General features: G+C 55.2%; 1 protein-coding gene across 3 annotated transcripts in view; it reads left to right on the forward strand.

The window, feature by feature from the left end:
• Window positions 1-19,000, forward strand: part of SHANK2 (SH3 and multiple ankyrin repeat domains 2) — a 544,903-nt gene that overhangs the window by 198,022 nt on the left and 327,881 nt on the right. For all 3 annotated transcript variants that reach the window (XM_024749302.1, XM_024749303.1, XM_024749304.1), the window contains exon 11: window positions 9,766-9,832. In XM_024749302.1, the coding sequence (XP_024605070.1) occupies window positions 9,766-9,832 (67 nt within the window). The remainder of the gene's footprint in view (window positions 1-9,765; window positions 9,833-19,000) is intronic.

The following is a 19,000-nucleotide window of genomic DNA, read 5'->3' on the forward strand; positions in this document are numbered from 1 at the left end:
ATGAGTAGATGATTGGGTGGGTGGGCGATTGGCTGGGTGGAGGGACGGTTGTATGGACGGGTGCATGGGTGGGTGAGTGAATAGGTGATTGGGTGGGAGGGTGAATGTGTGGTTGGATAGGTGTGTGGGTGGACATAAGGATGGCAGGATGAGTGGATAATTGGATGGATGGTAGAGTGGATGGGTGGATGGATGAGTAGGTGACTGGAGGGTGGTCGAACAGGTGAGTGAATGGATGGATGGATGGATGAATGGATAGATGGATGGATGGATGGGTGACTTGAGCCCACAGAGGGTGTTCTGCACATGGTGCTGGAGTCTTCCAAGAAACTCTTTGGAGGGGGCTGCCTGATACAGGAGGGGTAGAAATAGATCAGCAGAAAGTCTGAGCGAGGACCAACCAGACTGCCTTGCACTCTCCTCCCCTACCTGCCTGTCGAGTTAATTTTCCTCCATCAAATCTTCCCCTGGGTCTGTCCTTGCTCCTGGTGCTGTACGGAGCCCCCTCAGCCGTGTGAGCCTGGCTGCACGTTCTGTTCCTTACATTTCCCCGTGGTGGTCCTTAAGCCCCACGGAGGGCACGGCATGTTAGGAGACAGTGTGGGATTCCAGCCATCTGGTTGCGGGACAGCCTTGAGGGTAGGACTGGGGTTTCACCCGGGCCCCCAGTGTCTGACACAAAGCCTGGCACATAGTAGGTATGCAGGGTCAGCTTCCTTTGTTGACCTGGGGAGGGACGACAGGCAGGTGCCCAGTGCAGTTAGGGGGTGGCACCTCACACCACCTGTGGGACCCTGAGCAGAGGGTACCCCCTGCTACATCACACACAGCACTGACCTGCCCAGGCCCCCATGTGCATCTGGCATGGCCCGTTGGCCGAGACATGGACCATTTTCAGGCACCCAGGATGGCTGCAGCCTGAACCTTTCCTCCGCTTACTCACTGAGGAGTGTGTCCCTGAGTCTGTAGGGGACAGTCACCTTGGTCCAGTGTCTGCCCACAGGAAATCCACAAGCATCGCTGATGGGGGGGATGCAGAGGCTGGGTGGATGGGAGAATCTGCCTCGTTCAGATGTAGATTAGAGGGTTGAAATAAGCGCCAGAAGTGAGGGGCTCACTGGGAATTGGGGGCACTTCCTCTGTGACGGGCCCCCTCGCACAGAGGCTAGACATGGGAATGAGGATGGGGCAGAGCTTGGGGTTCTAGAAGGACATCATCCCTGTGCATTTCCTCCAGGCTCTCACGGAGTACTGGGGTGTGGGCAGCGGCCACTGGGACACACGTGGGGGGAGGAGAAACGCCCAGGACCTGAGGTGTCGAGATGCTGGTCACAAAGGAGCCTGGACCCCGGGCCCAGCCTCTCGTGAACAAGGCAGCCCCAACTGCTGTCTTCCCCATGACGCTGGGTCCTGCTCTGCTGTGGTACTTCCTGTGATGCCAGGTGGAGTCCCCAAACCTCATCTTTCCACGAGCGTAATTCCTTATGCGCTATGTTGTCATATATGGATTGTGAAAACATTCTCCAAGGACCAAATTTTGTAAAAAACAAAACAGAAAAAGGATTGAAATCAAGTCGATTAGAGGTGTCGATTTCTGAGTTACAGAAATAGATCAAAAGCCCCGCCCTTGCCCTCGGCCATTCAAGTCCAGGAGGAAGAGGGGATTTTGCTGGGGGCGTGGGGTTGCCCTCGCCAACGTTCCTGCACCCTCAGGACTCCCCACAGCCTGGTCACCAAGGCAGAGCCCCTGGGGGCATCGGGCAGCGGGTTCCATCTGACCTCGTTCTCCACACTCCGTTGGCCTCTCGGAAGGGATCTCGTCAGCATCGGCAAAGGGTCATGACTTCATGGCGCATCCCCACATCCTTCGAAACTGTAACCGTCGATGCTGCACGGACCGTTGTAACACCTGAAATGCATCGTGTCAGTAACAAGGCAACATCTGAGGCTTTGTAAAATGAGCCATGTTCAGGTGCTGACTGTGTCTCGGGGCAAGGATAATGGGGACCCACAAGCGTGAAAGCCTCACCCTGAGGTGGCTGTGTTAGGCGGGGAAGCGCAGCTCCGCTTCTGCAGAGAGAAGGGCTCTGCGCGTCTTCCCTGGAGGCCTCGGCAAGTGACCACCTGCCATCTGGGTCCTCCCCCACCCACTGCCCGGCCCCTGGCGAGTTGCTCTTCCTGTGGCTTCCCTCACATCCTATGGTTTCTCCCTGCCGCCTCTCCGATCCGCGGGTTTCTCTTTCCCACTTCTCTGCAGAAGACCCGGCTCCCTTAGCCTTTTTTTTTTTTTATCTCACTTCGTCCCAGCTTCCCCTTCCCCCTCCCTTAGCCTTTCCCTTCTGAATCCTTCACAGGACCCGCCAGTCTGTCCCCAGCCAGCCTCTGCCCTTCCCCCGCTCCACCACATCCATCCTGCCTGCGGTGTGGACCGATGGGGCACGTTCACTGCTCCGACCAGGAGTGCCTCCTCCCGGTACCCCCGCCAGCACCCTCCCTGCGTCCACCCATAAAGCCTGGCGATGGCTGAAGAAACGAGGGTACAGGAGGAGCCTGTGAGTCCAAAAGGGAGTCCTTGCTGTCCTGGGTTTCCAGACATTTCCCCTCGAGTTGGACACCTGCCTTTCCTTATGGCCATGCCCAGACGCCTGGCTTTGGCATGTGTTGCTGAGACGGGGTTGAGAGCAAGACGGGAGAAGGAAAGTAGAGTTAAGGGAGGGGGTGTGGAGGTGGGGGAGGAGGACAGGTGAGCCGGGAAGGGCTCAGTTCTCACTTTCAGATCCTGAAGAACCTGTGAATGGCAGCGTCCATCCTTCTAGAAAGCGCATTTGCCTGCACTTTTCACAACAGAGAATTCCGTGGTCACTCAGCCCACTCAGCACGCTGACCGTGCCTTGTCATAAGCCCTCGAGAGCAATCTGTCATATTTTTCCTTGTGCTGCTGTTCCTCTACTAAGGCGTCCGAACTGCGATTCTGTTACAGGTTAACTGTTTCTAAAATGCCATGTGATGAAAATCAAAATTATTTATAGACAACATTCTGTGCCTTGAAAATTAGATCAAGATTCTGGCCCTGCACGGCTTGAGTTGTTAATAATATCTTGGCTTCAGCACTGACTACTGTGTGATGTCAGGCAGGTTACTTAACCTCTTTGTGCCTCAGTTTCGTCCCATGTCAAGTAGAGATAACGGTGCCCACTTCATAGACTTGTTAGGATCCAAGAGGCTCTATCCATGTCAAGCCCTTAGAACAAACAGCGTGTCTACCTAAGTGCTTGGCGTAACTTGATTTTATCATTATTATTGATATCGTATGCCTGGAACCAAAGAAAACAGACCCCAACCTTCTGCCCTCTTTACGCATCAAACCAGCAGCCAGACGCTTGCTGGATGGAACTGAGACGCCTCCATCAAACCCAGCCCGCTCTCCATCCTCCCATCATACACTTCGTGGGATGCCCAAGCATGGGGCAGGCAGCAGGACGGGCAGGCGGCTGATTCCTGCAGGAGAGGACTTTCCTGGCCTTGAAATCATCGAGGGAGAAACAGTCAGCCAGTTACCACAAATACGAGTTTGCACTGTTCTCACTTGCAGCGTGGACTCGGTTCTTTTGGCCAGAAGAGCGCATGTGGCTTCCGTGCTGCGGTAACTCAGTTTGCAGCTCTTAAAGCTTTTCTTGGGAAGCATAAGCTCGGAATTGCTGGTTGTGGGTCCAGTTTTAGGTTATTTTCGGCAGCTGTCCTGGGTGTGCATTGGAGTGCAGATGTGCGGTGTGCGCTTGTATGCTTCTGATGGCGTGTTTGTCGTGGGCGCTTAGGGGACCTTTATAACGAGCTGTCCGCTGCTTACAGACAAGTAGTCAGTAATAACCACGTGAACAACAGTAGTAACAGCAGACATTTTTAGGGCTCACCGCGTGCCAGGCTTTGCCCTAAACCTTTACATACGTAATCTCATCGAATGCCCACAACAAACCCATTTTTTAAAAATATTTGTTTATTAATTTGGCTGCACCGGGTCTTAGTTGTGGATCTTTGTTGCCACGTGCGGGATCTTCGTTGTGGCATGTGGGATCTTTAGTTGTGGCATGCAAACTCTTAGCTGCGGCATGCATGTGAGATCTAGTTCCCTGACCAGGGATCGAACCCGGGTCCCCTGCCTTGGGAGCCACTGGACCACCAGGGAAGTCCCCTAAACCCATTTTAAAGTTGAGAAAGCCGAGGCCCGTGGATTAAGCGTCACGCCTGATGTCACCTAGTACAGGTGTGGGATTTGCAGCCAGGCAGCCTGAGGCCAGAGCCCGTCTCCTCTACGGCACCTGTCTGCCAGCTTCACGTCAGGCTTCGGCTGGGGCCAGCCTGTAGGAATAGGTGAGCCGTGGGGAGCGGCGTCTCTCTTAGAGAGGGGGGCATCTCGGTCTCTGTCTCTCTGATTGAAGGTGCCTGCCTGCTTACCTTCGCTCCCAGCAGAAGCAGCAGCTCGGGAGTCTGGACGAGATTACCCGGAGGCGAGTAGCCACAGATAGGTCCATATGCCCGGGACCGTCCTGCTAACTAGATAGGTTCTCCCTGCTCAGCTGTGCGCTGTCCCAGGCCCCTCCTCCCTCCTCCTCCTTAGGGCTGGGTCATCCCCCCCACAACACCTGCCTGACTGTTCGGGGTGGGTCCGTGTTCTCGTATTTGACCTTCTCACCTTCTGATCCACACAGGTGGACTTTTACCTTTTTTTTTTTAATTACGGTGAAATACAGATAACACAAATTTTACTGTCTTAACCATTTTTAACAGTATAGTTCGGCGGCATTAAGTACATTGCAACCATCACCACTGTCCCTCTCCAGAGCTCTTTACATCTGGCAAAACTGAAACTCTGTCTACTTTCTGTCTCCATGAGTCTGACTCCCGCAGGGACCTCATGTGAGTGAGATCACACAGGATTTGTCCTTTTTGCCTCTGGCTTATTTCACTTAGTATAATGTCTGCAAGGCTCATCCATGTTGTAGCCTGTGTCATAATTTCATTTCTCTTTAAGGCTGAATAATATTCTATTCTATGTATATACCACATTTTATGTATCCGTTCATCCATCAGTGGACACTTGGGTTGCTTCTACCTTCTGATTATTCTGACTAATGCTGCTATGAACATGGGTGTGCAAATATTTGTTTGAGTCCCCGCTGTCTTAATCTGCTCAGGCTGCTCTGACAAAATACCATGGGCTGGGTGGTTTAAACAACAGGACTTTATTTCTCACAGCTCTGGAGGCTGGAAGTCCGAGATCAGGGTGCCAGCGTGGTCAGGTTCTGGTGAGAGCTGTCTTCCTGGCTTGCAGACGGCCACCTTCGTGCTTTGTTCTCACGTGGCAGAGAGAGCAAGCTCTCTGGTGTGTCTTCTTATAAGGGCACTAACCCATCATGGGGGCCTCACCCTCATAACCTTATCTAATCTCATCCCCTCCTGAAGGCCCTACCTCCTAACACTGTCACTTGGGGAGTTAGAGCCTCAAAATATGAATTTGAGGGGACACAAACATCCAGTCCTTAGCATTCCACATCCTGGCCCCCAAATTCATGTCCTTCTCACATGTAAAATACATTCTTCCACCTCAACAGCCCCCAAAGTCTTCATTTGTTTCAGCACCACCCTCAAACTCTCAAGTCCAAGTCTCATGTAAATATTGTCTAAGTCAGGTGTGGGTGAAACTTCAGGTACGAGTCATCCTGAGGCCAGTTCCTCTCCAGCTATGAACCTGTGAAACCAAGCAAGTTATGTGCTTCCAAAACACGGCATTGGGTCAAACATAGGGTAGACATTCCCGTTCCAAAAGGGAAAAATCGGGAAGTAGGAAGGAGCAACAGGTCCCCAGCAAGTCCCAAACCTATCGGGGCGGATCGATCAGACCTTAAGACGTAGGACTCTCCTCTTTGGTTTGGCATTCTGTCCCCTAGGCCCGTTGGGGCGGCAGTGTCGCCCACACAGTGCGGCAGGGTGATCCTACCCCCAAGGCTTCTGGCAAAGGCTCTCTGACCTGTTGAAACCAAGGCAGTGGCCCTGATGTTCTCTGACTCACTTTTGGGGTCATTTCCCCCTCTTTCTGAAGAATAGCACATGTTCGCAATTGAGTGGCTCTATCATGCTGTCTTGTTAAACCCTAGAAGTCCGACAGCCTCCCCTCGCTTCACCCTACGACCCTACCCCCTTCCGAGTAAACCGGCAGTACCTGCGCGTATAATTCTGCAACCTCGGTATCACGTGATGGTCCAGCCACACCCTCAGCGTTCTCTTCAGAACCTGCTTCCTCATTTCCTGCACCACGGACAGGCTGAGGACTTTCCAAATCTTCACATTCCAGTTCCTTCTTGCTAAACAATTCCTCCTTCAATTCATCCATCTTTTTGCATTTTACCATCAGCAGCCCTCCAGCACTTTGCTTGGGAATCTCCTCGGCTAAACGTCCACGTTCATGGCTCACAAGGTGTGCCCCCCCACAAAACCCCAGGACACAAGTCGGCCAAGCTCTTGGCCACTTGATAACAAGGATCACCTCTCCTCCAGTTTCCAGTAACAAGTTCCTCCTTTCCATCTGAGATCTGATCGGAATAACCTTTAACATCTATATTCCTACCATGTACTTCAAAACTCTCCCAGGATCAACCCACTCCGAAAGCTGCTCGCACCTTTTTAGTTATTTGTTACAGCAGCGCCCCACTTGCACAACACACAAACACACACACACACACAAAGAGATTTATTACAGAGGCTGAGAAGCCCGAGATCTGAGGTCATGGCGAGCTGGAGGCCCAGGAGAGCTGATGGTATAAGTTTCAATCCAAAAGCCGGCAGACTCAAGACCCAAGAAAAGCTGACGCTTCTCAGAGTCTGAAGCTGGAAAAAAGAGATGTCCCAGCTCACAGTCAGGCAGCAGGAGTTCCCTCTTACTCAGCCTTTTTGGTCTAGTCAGGTCGTCAGTTGATTAGACGAGGCTCACCCACACTAGGGAGGGCAATCTGCTTTACTCAGTCTACTGAGTCAGATGTTAATTTCATCCAGCAACACCCTCCCCCAAACACCCAGAATAATTTTTGGCCACATATCTAGGCCCCCTGTGGCCCAGTCGAGATGACACATAAAACTAACCATTATACAGTAACTGCTCTCAGATCCTTTGGGTGAATCCCCAGAAGTGGAGTAGCTGGATCATATAGTAGTTGTATGTGGAATTAAAAAAAATATTTATTTACTTACTTACTTACTTATTTGGCTGCGCCGGGTTTTAGTCACAGCACACAGGATCTTCGCAGGATCTTTTAGTTGTGGCGTGTGGGTGGGATCTAGTCCCCTGATTAGAGATCGAACCCAGGCCCCCTGCATTGGGAGTGTGGAGTCTTAGCCACTGGATCCCCAGGGAAATCCCACATGTGGAATTTTTTTGAGGAACCTGAATGCTGTTGTCCACAGCAGCTGTACCATTTTGCATCCCCACCAGCAATACAAAAGCCTTCCAGTTCCTCCACATCCTTGCCAACACTTGTTGTTTTCTGTCTTTTGATAGTAGCCATCCCGACGGGTGGGAGCGAGCTTTACCTTTGAGGGTCTGGCTGGAAGACAACGGATGATTCTTTCCTTTCTTCCTTTTCTTTTTTTCCTTTTTTTTTGGCCACGCCACGTGGCTTGCGGGATCCTAGTTCCTGACCAGGGATTGAACTCGGGCCCCCCGCAGTGGAAGCGTGGAGTCCTACCCACTGGACCACCAGGGAATTCTGACCAGGAATGATTCTGACCATTTGTCACCTAAATGACATTGGGTCACATGTTACAAGTAACCCTGCAGAGCCGCCCTTTTACGTTCACATCATAAATGCCAGCACACTAGGTCACCGGCTTCTCAGGGCCTGTGAGGACCTCCTGCCCGGGGTCCTCACCTCTGTCCCTGTCGTGTTTCAAGGATCCATGGTCTGAAGCCTGGGTCCCAGATGGGCGGTCACCGTGCAGGAGGCTGGTGAAGCGCCTTTCACCAGGTAGTTCTAACCCTGCCCCTGAAATGGCCTTTGCTTTCCACCCCCACGGCCCCCGGCTGGTGTGGACAGGGGCTGCCATGGCTCCCCTGACATTAGCAGGCCGGGGAGGGGGCTGGATTTGGATACGGGCTGCTCCTGTGGGTGGCATCCTCGGAGGACACCCAGCATTAGGTGGGGCCCAAGAGTTGAAATCAATGTCACTTCCTAGGATGGGAGCCTGGGGTCCCTGGGTCTCTGTAGCGCCGCAGCCTCCGGCCCCCATGTGAAGCTGTATCAATCAGGGTTCTCCAGGGAAACAGAGCTGCCAGGATGGAGATATATATATATTTAAGAGGTTTCTTTTAAGGAGTTGGCTCCCAGGACTGTGGGAGCTGGCAGGTCTGCAGTCTGAAGGGCAGGCTGGGAACTCAGGAAGGAGCTGGTGCTACAAATTGAGGCAGAATTTCTCCTCCAGGAAATCTCAGTCTTTGCTCTGAAGGCCTCCAAAGGACTGGGGAAGGCCCACCCACATCATCACTGAAAGTCGACTGACGGTCCATGTGTGTGTCTGCAGGCTGGCATCTGAACGCCCGGCTCATTTGAGGGTGGAGACAGCCGCCCCCGGGCCCACCAGGTCTCCCCGTCTGGGGCACGGAGAGCCCTGCCCATGGGGGCTCTGGTTCAGGTCTCCCCAGGAGCCCCAGGCCACTCCAGGGGACTTTGGCTTCGCCTGTCTGGCTGCCGCAGTGCATCAGGGACCACGTGGCCTCTTTACTTTAGTCGGTGCCTCTGTAGGGCTCAAGTCAGACCGTTTCCTGTAGGTGCTGGTTTCGTTGCCGTGCACAGGTGCATGGGTGGAGTTTTTTTCTGCTTGAGTGAAAACCAGTGAACGGCTTTGAATGCTTTTTCGAGATTTCCCCCTCCCTCCAGTTATGGGGACCAATCAGAGGAATAGATTCCCCCCCCAGGGGAGGGTGTAGGGACCGGTTGGGCTTGGCGGGGATGCAGGACGTGGTCCATGGGAGTTTCCAGGCTCAGCCCCTTGAACTGCCCCCGCTGTGGCCTCCTGGGCCGAGGACTCTCTCACGTAGATTCTCACAGAATGATGGCCTCATTGTCGAAGAACGCCTAGAGAGGGACAAAGTGGGAAGATGTGCCTCTGCGTGGGGACGATGGGTGCTGTAGCTGCCGTTACGATTGGTCCACAGCATGGATGGGCCTGGAGGGCACTGTGCTGTCTGAAATCAGACAGAGAAAGACAAATACCCTATGATCTCACTCCGAGTGGAATCTAAACCAAACTCATAGAAAAAGACATCAGATCTGTGGTTCCCAGAGGCAGGGGGTGGGGGAAGTGGGGGAAGGTGGTCCAAAGTTGGACTTCCAGTTACAAGATAAATTAGCCTGGGGATGTCACACTCAGCACGGTGGTTCCAGGTAATGCTGCCATGTGGGACACGTGAGGGTTGCTAAGACAGTAGATCCCCCATGTGCTCATCACAAAGAAAAACATTTTTGTAGCCATATGAGGTGATGGCCCTGAACTAAACTTATTGGGGTCATTTCGCAAAATAACGTAAGTCGAGTCCTTATGCCGTACGCCTTCAGCTTCGTGCTGGGGTATCAACTGTATCTCAGTAAACTGGAAAAAAGGGAGTATCTCTTGTTTTTAAAAAAGGAAGTTCTGTTTGGGCTCATTCTGCCGTCAGGCCGTCAGGAAGTGGAAGAGTGTCGTGAACTTAGTGCTTTAACGTGATTCCCACTCTTGCAGGTGGCGATCATAGCCGGTAACTTCGAGCTGGCTGAGTACATCAAGAACCACAAGGAAACCGACATCGGTGAGTAGGCTGGTGGCGAATGAACCGTGGGGCGTTCTGTGGGATCGGTCACCTCGTTAGATTGGTTCAGAGTCTGCTTTTAGCAAAAACCTTCACAGAAAGCAGAGTGCTAGCATCTTCTCCGCCTCTCTTGCTCCAGTTTCTTAACTCTTGGCAGGGTTGGGGTAAGGGAAACCTTAGATGTCAGGCGAGGACGCCGGCAGTGGTCGCAGGGCATTGCTGTCCATCCAGAGAACCAGATCACTTTGCAACTCGTGGAGATGTGTTTCTGGGAAGATTCTGTAACAGACAGGATTCCATTTAAAGTAAGAGACGGCAACGAAATGAAGCAGGGAAGCTCCAGGGGCACCCCCTCCCCTCCCTCCTCTGCATCCCTCCCAATGTCTGCTGATGACCACTCCCCTTTCTAGTACCCCTCGTGCCAACCAGGAGGACTGTCTCTGGGGCTCCTCCCCTCTCCCATCGCCCTGCCAGCGGCTGGGCCCAGTCTTGCATCTTGGAAGAGCCCGCTGGCCTGTTTCCTCCAGCCCCGGGCTTACACAGGACATGCAGCGGGGAGCAGTCCCACTGGACCAGCAGCGGTGAGATTTCAAGATGGTGCCATCCATCGAGGGGGTGGGCAGCGGGGCTCCAGGACATCTGGAGAAGGAGCCAGATGGCGTCTGTGTCTTGTTGCCTGTGCCGCTCACCCTGAGTTTGGGGCTGGGGACGAGCGATACCGTGTGTTTGGCTGTCCAGTCTTTACCGTGTCGAGTGTCTGGCGGGCGCCCGCCTGCCCCTGAGAATCGCACAAGGATGCGCGGCTGGATGCCTGCTTGCCTCATCCGGTTCCCCTGAGCCGAGCATCGGGGCCTCCCAGACGCTGCGCCCGATGCTGACGCGAGTCCTCCCGCGAGCCGGGGCGGACCTCCTAATTGCTCCGCGATCCGGGCCTCTGCCACGGTCACATCAGCATCTTCCTACACACATCATGCAGATGGGCGAGTTCACGTCCGCAAAGTGCTTTGGGCAATGAACTGAGCTCTCCAACTCCAAGCACCACCCCCCTAAGACGAGAGGGCGGTACAGTCGGACAGGGTTGGCTTGAGGTCTACAAACACCGGTTACTGTGAAGGGAATGGGAACTCTATTGAGCAGGGCAGGTACCCAAGAAGACAGGTGTGCAGGCCCCAAGCAGGACCGCGGGATGGTTAATGGCGCCAAGGACCCCTGGATCTCTGAGCTTCTGCGATGGTGACAAACTTGGGGCTACCTACCCTCGTTGTTTTCACTTTCCCTTGCCTGGGGCCCGCACGCCAGGGGGAGGCGTGAAGTGGTTTCCTTACCCAGCCGTCGGAAGGGAGTCGAGAGAAACTAGGGACTCCACCCCCTGCCCCCCAAGCCCTGCCCTACACATTCCCACCCCTCCCCACCCCAGCCGTGAACCTATCCTGCTCAAAAAGTGCCCATGTTAAAACCCAGGTCGGGGAGGTTCCTGGCTTGTCTCTTCCATTTCGTATCTGGGATGCAAACAGCTCTCTACAAACAGGTTTTCTTATTATAAAAATAATACCTGTCTGTTGGGTGAACACATTTTAATTACCACTCACCCAATCGAGTCAATGATTTCTTTAAACTGTAAAGGGCTTGCCCTGTCGAGAGATGGGGTAGTCACGGTGGGCGCGAGCGACTTCCGTGGGTCACGGTGTGGGGATTGAGGTTTGAGGTCTGCTTGCTGTACCTTTGTAGACGCCCCGGGGCTCAGTGAGGATGTGGGGTGGCTTTTCCTGTCAATCCATGCCCCTCGTTACCTGCGCCGTGGGCTTTCCCTGGCGTGTCCCAAAGGGAAAGGATAGTACGGAAAATCTGCTTCCCTGCTGGGTCCTTTCAGCATCTCCAAAGAAGAGGAAAAAAGAGTCCTCTTCTTTCCTCTGGGTCGTCTGACTCAGCATCTGTGATTGTGAACTAGCAAACTGTGCCATTTAAGTGGATTCTATTGAAATTTCACAGAGAGGTGATGAAGGGCACGGAAGCTGTGGGTCCCTCGTGGGCGCAGATGTCACTCAATGCATTCATTCTCAAACGCACAGTAGATCCATCCTAAGATCCCGATTCAGCGTGGTGTTAACTAAACCTCGAGGTTTGAACCCGGTTGTTTGCTCTGTGCCCTGTGCCCCACCCCCCCGCCCCCAGCTTTGCATCTCCCCTCATTACCGGCGGGGCTGGATGCTGGGTGTGGGCGTGGGGAGGGTCGGGCGCTGTCCCCCCCCCCACCCCCCCGCCCCCGTGTGAGTCTGGCTAAGTTCCGCGCGCGGGTCCGTGCCTGCCGTCTCAGAAAGCCGCCCTGCCTCTGGGAGAAGGGATAAGTCCAGGGAAACAGCCAACCCTTTCTGAGCCTGCAAGCCCAGCGTCCCATGCTCCTCCAAGGATACGGTCGCTGTCTCCGTGTGACCAAGGACGAAGCTGACATGGGACGTGGCACTTGGGTTGAGTTCCCCCAGAAGCAGACCTTGAGGCAAGGATTTGAGGGAAGTGGTTTGCCGTGGAGGTGGTGCCAGGCGGCAGCAGTGGGAGCACAGAGAGTAAGTCTGGAAGGGACAGGACGCCAGCTCAGGTGCCTTAACGAGCAAGTACTGCAGGCACCTGAGGCCCAGTCCCATCAGGACCTCCAGGGGGGTCGCGGGAGCGCACCTTGGCCTTGTCTCACCCCAGGGGCGAGGTGACTTGTACATTTACCCACCAGGTCAAGTTCCTGTCAGTTCAGGCCTGCTCCGTGCCAGGGAGGACCCTCCTCGGGGAGACGCAGGTGCCCGTAGGGGCAAGTGGCCCACGTACCCGGCGCACTGAGTGCCAGTGGCTGTGGGCAGGGCTCCAGTGGCATCTCCCAGGCGGGACTCTCCCAGAACCACGTGGTAGAGTGATTGGCCGGGCCAGGCCTTGAAGCCAGGCTCACATGACTCCGGGGGGGCTCTGGGCTCTTCACCGCCAGTCTCCCTGCCTCCCTGTGAGCCTAGAACAGGGGGGCTGCACGCCAGGGCTTCAGGCAGCAACGCAGGCTGGCGCTGGCCCCGGGGCTGGACGCGTGGGTGGAGGGATGGAGAGGGAAGAAGAGGGTGCTTGGGTCCCAGACCGCTGACAGGGGGGTGGTCCCCCGGGAAGTTCTCCTCTGGGCCTCCTGGTTCAGGCTTAGTGCTCTGTGGCCACCAGAGTTGAGCATCTCTCCGCCGAACTCCGCTCCCCAGCTGGGCTGAGAGGGCAGGGGCAGGGGAGGAAGAGGACACTTCGGGGGCAGCGTGAGGCTGGGCCTGGGGGCTGCAGAGGGGTCATCCGAGAATCAGTTGGATTAGGACGGAGGTACGGGCCCCGCAGGCCAGCAGCCCCGAGCTGTGCCGTCAGGATGACCCCGGAAGAGGCTTCGGCTTCCACATGGAGTTTTCACATTTCAAAGAGAAATGTCGGCCTTCCCTGGTGGCGCAGTGGTTGAGAGTCCGCCTGCCGATGCAGGGGACGCGGGTTCGTGCCCCGACCAGCATGTTGCTTCTCTCCCGCTGTGACATATTCAAGGGCGCTGGGACTGCTCCTCCCCTGCGGGGTCAGGGTCCCCGGGAGGCTTTACCGAGGAAGGACACGGCCTGCAAGCTGCTCTCTGGAGGAGGGACAGAGGACAGGAGGCCTGAGGACAAGCTTGGGGGATAGAGCCACCTCCGTGGGGCGACCAAAGGGAAGAGTTCTGACAGGAAAACCTCAGAAGCCATTGGTCCGGAACTCCGACACCACTGCCCCTCTGTTCGTTCCGGTCTCGGGAAGAATTCGCGCCTCCCGGGAAGGGCGGAGGCAGCCCTTCTCCCCGCTGTGCTGTGCTTGAACAGCCCCGGAAGGCCTGGGAGGAGCTGAACTAGCAGGTGCCTGAGGGGCCGGCTCTTTCCCCTCTGCCGCCATCTTTCCAGGAGCGTCTTCTTGACGCATCCTCTCCGCTCGGGCCCCAGCTCATCTGGGGCTTCGGAAACATTCGTTTGTCCCGGGCCTTGGCCCTTTCGGAGCTGATGACACAGAGGGCGATGTCCTCCTTGCCTCCCTGCCTCCGGGGTTCAGGAGTTCGTTGAAAGGACCGCAGACCCCGAACCTTCCAAACCGGGAACTGCCCATCAACCGCTGTCCCACGGAGAACGGCGCACGTCTGCTCAGAAAAGCAGCTCCCCATGCGCTCGGCCACTGCGATTGTTGCGTCCACTCCACTTCCCCCGTGTCCCGGTCCCCAGGCACCTCGGCTGCGTCTTCATCCCCCACCCCAGCGAGCCTTCTGTGTTTCTGGCAGTCGGTCCCCTAGATGGGGAATTCTCTCCTGTTCCTGACCGTTCCTGACGCGCCGACAGAAACCCTCCGAGGCTCCCCAGTGTCCAGCAGCACGTGCCGGGTGTGGGTGCCCCTGGGGAGCTCGTGTGGAAAGCAGGTGCTCAGGGCAACCCCTCCCCCCCCGAGAACCTGACCCGGGAGGTCCGGGGTGGCCCCTGCCATCGCCATTTTCCATCCTCCAGCAGTTCTGACCTGCTTCCCGGGACCTTCCAGGCCTGCCTGCCCTGCCCCCATGTCTGGTGGGCTTTACACAGAACACGAGGATGGGGCTGCCATAACAAAATGCCGTCAACTGGGTGGCTTCGAACAGCCGAAATGTGTTCTTTCACGGTTCTGGAGGCTGGAAGTCCAAAGTCAAGGTGTCGGCAGGGCTGCTTCCCTCTGGGTGCCCCGGGGAGGCTCCTCCCTCACGTGTCTCCCAGCTTCTAATGGTAGCTGGCAGTCCTTGGGATTCCTGGGGCCAAGGAGATACATCCCTGCTTCTTCGCACCACCCTCCTCTCTGCCGTGTCTCAGATCTCCTCTGCTTCCTCCAGTAAGGCCATCAGCCTCTGTATTTAGGGCCCACCCGAAATCCGGGACCATCTCTTCTTGAGATCCTGAAATCAATGACATCTGCAAAGACCCTACTTCCAAATAAGGTCCCGATGATAGGATCCAGGGATTCGGACTCGGACACGTCTTTTGGGGTCTGCCATCAACCCCGCGGAGGGCACTCACATTGCTGTATGACTGTCGCCCTGGGCTGTTACAGTGCCTGGCGCACGGTGGGGCCTCAGTAAATGTCCGTTGAATGAGTGACCCCCTCCCCCGTCAGTGTTTCCACTCCACATTCAGCACCTCCCCGCCCGCCCTTCTTGACACAAAATCCTGATTTCCCGGCACCTGGAGTTGGGTGTCAAGGAGCCGAGCCTTTTGTGGGCAAATGATTCCTGGATTGGGTGTGTTTGCCAGGGTGTAATGTTCTCTGCCCCCCAGGCATCGTCAGAGGCGGGGGCACGGGGCACTGGGTCGTGTTGGGGGCAGTGCTCTCCGCCCACACAGCAGGTCTTTCTGGGGCCATATGAGATTGGGGGTCTCCAGTTGGTCGTGTGCGAGGCTCCCTGGCCACATGGCTCTTCCGCTCCAGCTGCTGTGGCTTGGCTTCCCTGACCCCTGTGACCTGGGAGGGTGCTGTCAGAGTCTGTCTTGGTCAGGGCTATCTTTCGTCTGCCCCCGGACTCTTGAGTGGTAGGCATCTGGTATGATTGCTGGGGGACTTCATAGGCCGTTTGCCTCTTTTGCAACCTCAGGAATCACGGTCGGGGTGCTGGAGAGGGATGGGGGGGGCGTACTTCTACCTTATGATCATCAGTAAAATTTGACTTCCTAAGCTGTACCACAGTGTAGCAGCGATCCAGAAGAATGGGGACTCACGTCCTGTATCTGAGGCTGCTGGCTCTCGCCTCTGTCAGGAGGTGCCCGTGATGCTTGCTAGCAGGGTTGTGTTTATCAGGCATTTAGTGGGGCTAAATGGGGGCTGGGACACCATTTTGGAGAGCACAGCCTCACATGTCAGGATCCTGAACTCAGAGGAAATGAAGGTAAGACTCACCTTTGCCTAGATCGTGTTGGGTTGCATTTTTGAAGATAAACATGGTGGAAGGATCCCCCAGATTCCAAGTTAGGCTTGGGGTTGATTTTGGTGTTCAAAGTGAGCAAATTGAAATGCTACACATTTTCCTGACTTTCTGCATGCAGCCTAATCGATGGGATGCCTTTCTGAAAAAGTCCCTTTAACGGCTGGAATATCCCCCGCCTCAAGCCACGGAGCCAGCCTTCAGTTTTCCAGACACAAAAGTGCCCCGCTGAGAAATCAGGGCACTTAGGAGGCTCCGCTGTGGCTCTAGGGGAAGACACTAACCGTGTTGAAACACAGGAGGTGATTCATGGGCCCTCCGAGGTCTGTAGAATCCGGAAGTGGATCCAGCTCGCCGTGTAGATAGAACCCTATCCCTTTAAAAGAGAGATTGCATCTTGTCCTGAAGCGTTTCTGTTCACAGTCCAGCCAGCATGTATGTTGCTGCCCACCGGAGCTGTGGTTCATTTCTTTTTTCTTTTTAAACTCCCTTCCTCTTTAAAAAAATTAAATGTGACCTCCATTTGTTAATTTCATTTCCTACTCAGAGAAAGTGATGGTTTAAGAGCGATTGTGAATACCAAAGTTAAACCTGCTTGTTTTCATCCACTGCTGAGCTGTGGCTGAGTCCATGAGCCCAGTGGGTCTAAAAAGCTTTTGCCATCGAGCATTTGCGATGGCTTCTGTAGGATGGAGGTCCCCCAAAGCAAGGCTGCTGGGGAGCTGGGGAGCTCGAATCCGAAATAGTCATGCAAAGATTAAGCGTGTTGCAAGCTGATAAGCTCTGGACTGGGATAACCTATTTTTTTACCACCTTTGTTATTTTTGGTTTTGCCTGGCTCTGTGGGGAGAGGCACTGTCATGGATTAAATGACATGGGTTGTTCTTCTTCAGCGGAACAAGGTTTGTTTTCCTATATCTTGTCCTTCCGCAGCTACGGGGAGAGAAGCGAGAGGCTTTGCTTTTTTTAAATGAAATCCATTGAGCTGATGTGTGAGTTTGGGTGTCTGATGAGCTGCCCAAGGATCGCTTGGATACCGTTGCTAGGTTTCGAGACGGAGTGGCTATGTCATTACGTTTCAGATATGTATAGATGGTGAAGAGAGGGAGGTGTTTTCAAACAGATTTCTTAATGCATTATTCTGGGGCGGGGGCGGTGCGGTGTGTGCGTGTTTACGTGTGAGAATGTAAAATCTCTGCTGATATGGAGCTACGATGCTTTAAAACAAAATAATACCTGCTTGGTAGCTATTCACCTGCTGTGAAGTAAAATAGATCCGACTTGAAGGCAGCATTCGGATCTCCTGGCATTTGGACTGTCAAATATGCTACTTACCATGAAACGTAGCAATTATATTAAGTATGCATGGCATCCTTTGTTTGCACGCAGAGCCGTCGGGTCCTGGGGAGAACCCAGGGTTCTAAACTGCTTCATTTCATCAGACTGGCTCGTTTGGGGTCAGCACTGCCGAGCCTTCCCCTTGTGAGCTTACAGAACGAGCCTTCCCAGGGAAAGCTGGGTTAGTTTGTTCCCTAGAAGGATGTGGCCATCACAGCTGTTGCCTAGATGCCCAGAGAATATTTTCAAAGCAAGTTGCTGAGGGAGGGAGGCGTGATAAAGCCCCAGCAGACACAGCCTGAGCAGATGCGAGCAGCCCGCTGTCGCCCCGTCACAGCCGATTCTGCTCCCGTGTCACCGCCCTCTCGGGGCTGAGGGAGCCGTGCGGTGTGTGCGGGCCACCTGTGCCCGATGCCTTGTCCAGCCGGGTGCGCGTGGCTCCCTCCTTGCCGCTTCCGGTGCCGCCAGCCCCCCTCTTCTGTGTCTCCATCGTCCTGCTCTCGGTGTGTGGTCATGTGCTCGCTGCTGTAGCTCCCCTCTCCCCCCACCCAGGCATAGCTGTCTCCGAGTTTATCCCCAAATCCTGGAACATAGCTGATGCTCCGGGGCGCAAGCTAAGGTGATGCCCGTTTGTGACCCCGCACGAGGACTGCTCTTGTGTTCTGTCGGGATGGCCGACCCCCAGCCCTGATGGCCGGTGAGTGTCCGCTGGGGATCCCCGGTGGCCTTGGTCTGTCCCAGACGCTCTGCTTCACTGGATTCCCGGAGACACTCGTTGTCTTGGTCCCGAGAGGGTGCAGCAGCGGCCGTGAGGCCTTGACACCCTGTGCCCTGTGTGTTTCCCCTGCTTTGTCGTGTTCTGCCCCTGGGGCTCTCCCTGGCCCCTTCACACGCATGCAGCCTTGGAACGCTGCCTGACGGAGGCCCAGGCTGGGGACGCGCCCTCCAAGAAGTCCCCGGCTGTGATGCCCCCCCGTGCAGAGGATGTACGTGGCTGCTGGAGCACGTGTCCCACCAGAGATGCTCAGAGGATCCGCCCACCTGCCCGCACACATCTACTCCTCTGGGTTGAACTGGTCCCCAACCCTGAGCCTTTCTCGGCTATTCGTTGCCCGCTCCTGCACAGTTTGGGCCCCTGAGGAAGACCCCTCCCCGACTCCATCCCCTGCGGACAAGCGGGAGCCCCAGAGACCCCCCCCATCTCCCCCCGGCCTCAACCACACATTCTCTGCATAATTCCCTTCAAGGTGAGCACCTGCCCGTGCCGTGGCTCCCAGGCACCTCAGGCCCCAGCGCCTTTTATAACCATTATCGCATAGCACCACCTTCATTGTCCGAGAGTGAGATTCATAGATAACATACCCTAACACACACATGGAATTTTTAAAAATCGGCGTAACATCCTAACTGTCCTGTAAGGAACGGAAGGCAGAGAGGGATAGGCGGGGAGGTGGCCTGCGCGTCCACGAGAGGGTGTCCCACGCAGGAGGGCGCAGGCCAGGGCGGGATGCTGCTTCCCTCTGAGCACGCTCAGCCTCTCATCCCTGAGCGCCTCGGGCAGCTGTGACACCAGGAGGGCCCCGCCAGCCACCGGTGCCGCGGTTTCCTGAAATCGTGAGCTGTGCTTGGCAAAGTTCCGGACCAAACACCACGAACGCTCTTTCACTTAGGTAGTGGCTGCATTTCCGGAGAGCTCAGTGAATATCCGTGCAGAAGGCGGTGTGTCTGTTGAGTCGGGGTGGGCGGGAGCTTATGCTCAGATAAACAGGCTTTGCATCTCTACAAACGTCTGGAGGGTCACTCACAACTCATGGACTGTCTCACGACTGCTGGACATTCAGGGAGTCTGGCCCCTGCCCACCCCCTGTGACAAGTACCCC

Source organism: Neophocaena asiaeorientalis, unplaced genomic scaffold (assembly GCF_003031525.2).
Source record: "Neophocaena asiaeorientalis asiaeorientalis breed wild unplaced genomic scaffold, Neophocaena_asiaeorientalis_V1.1 scaffold43, whole genome shotgun sequence".
Lineage (NCBI taxonomy): Eukaryota > Metazoa > Chordata > Mammalia > Artiodactyla > Phocoenidae > Neophocaena > Neophocaena asiaeorientalis.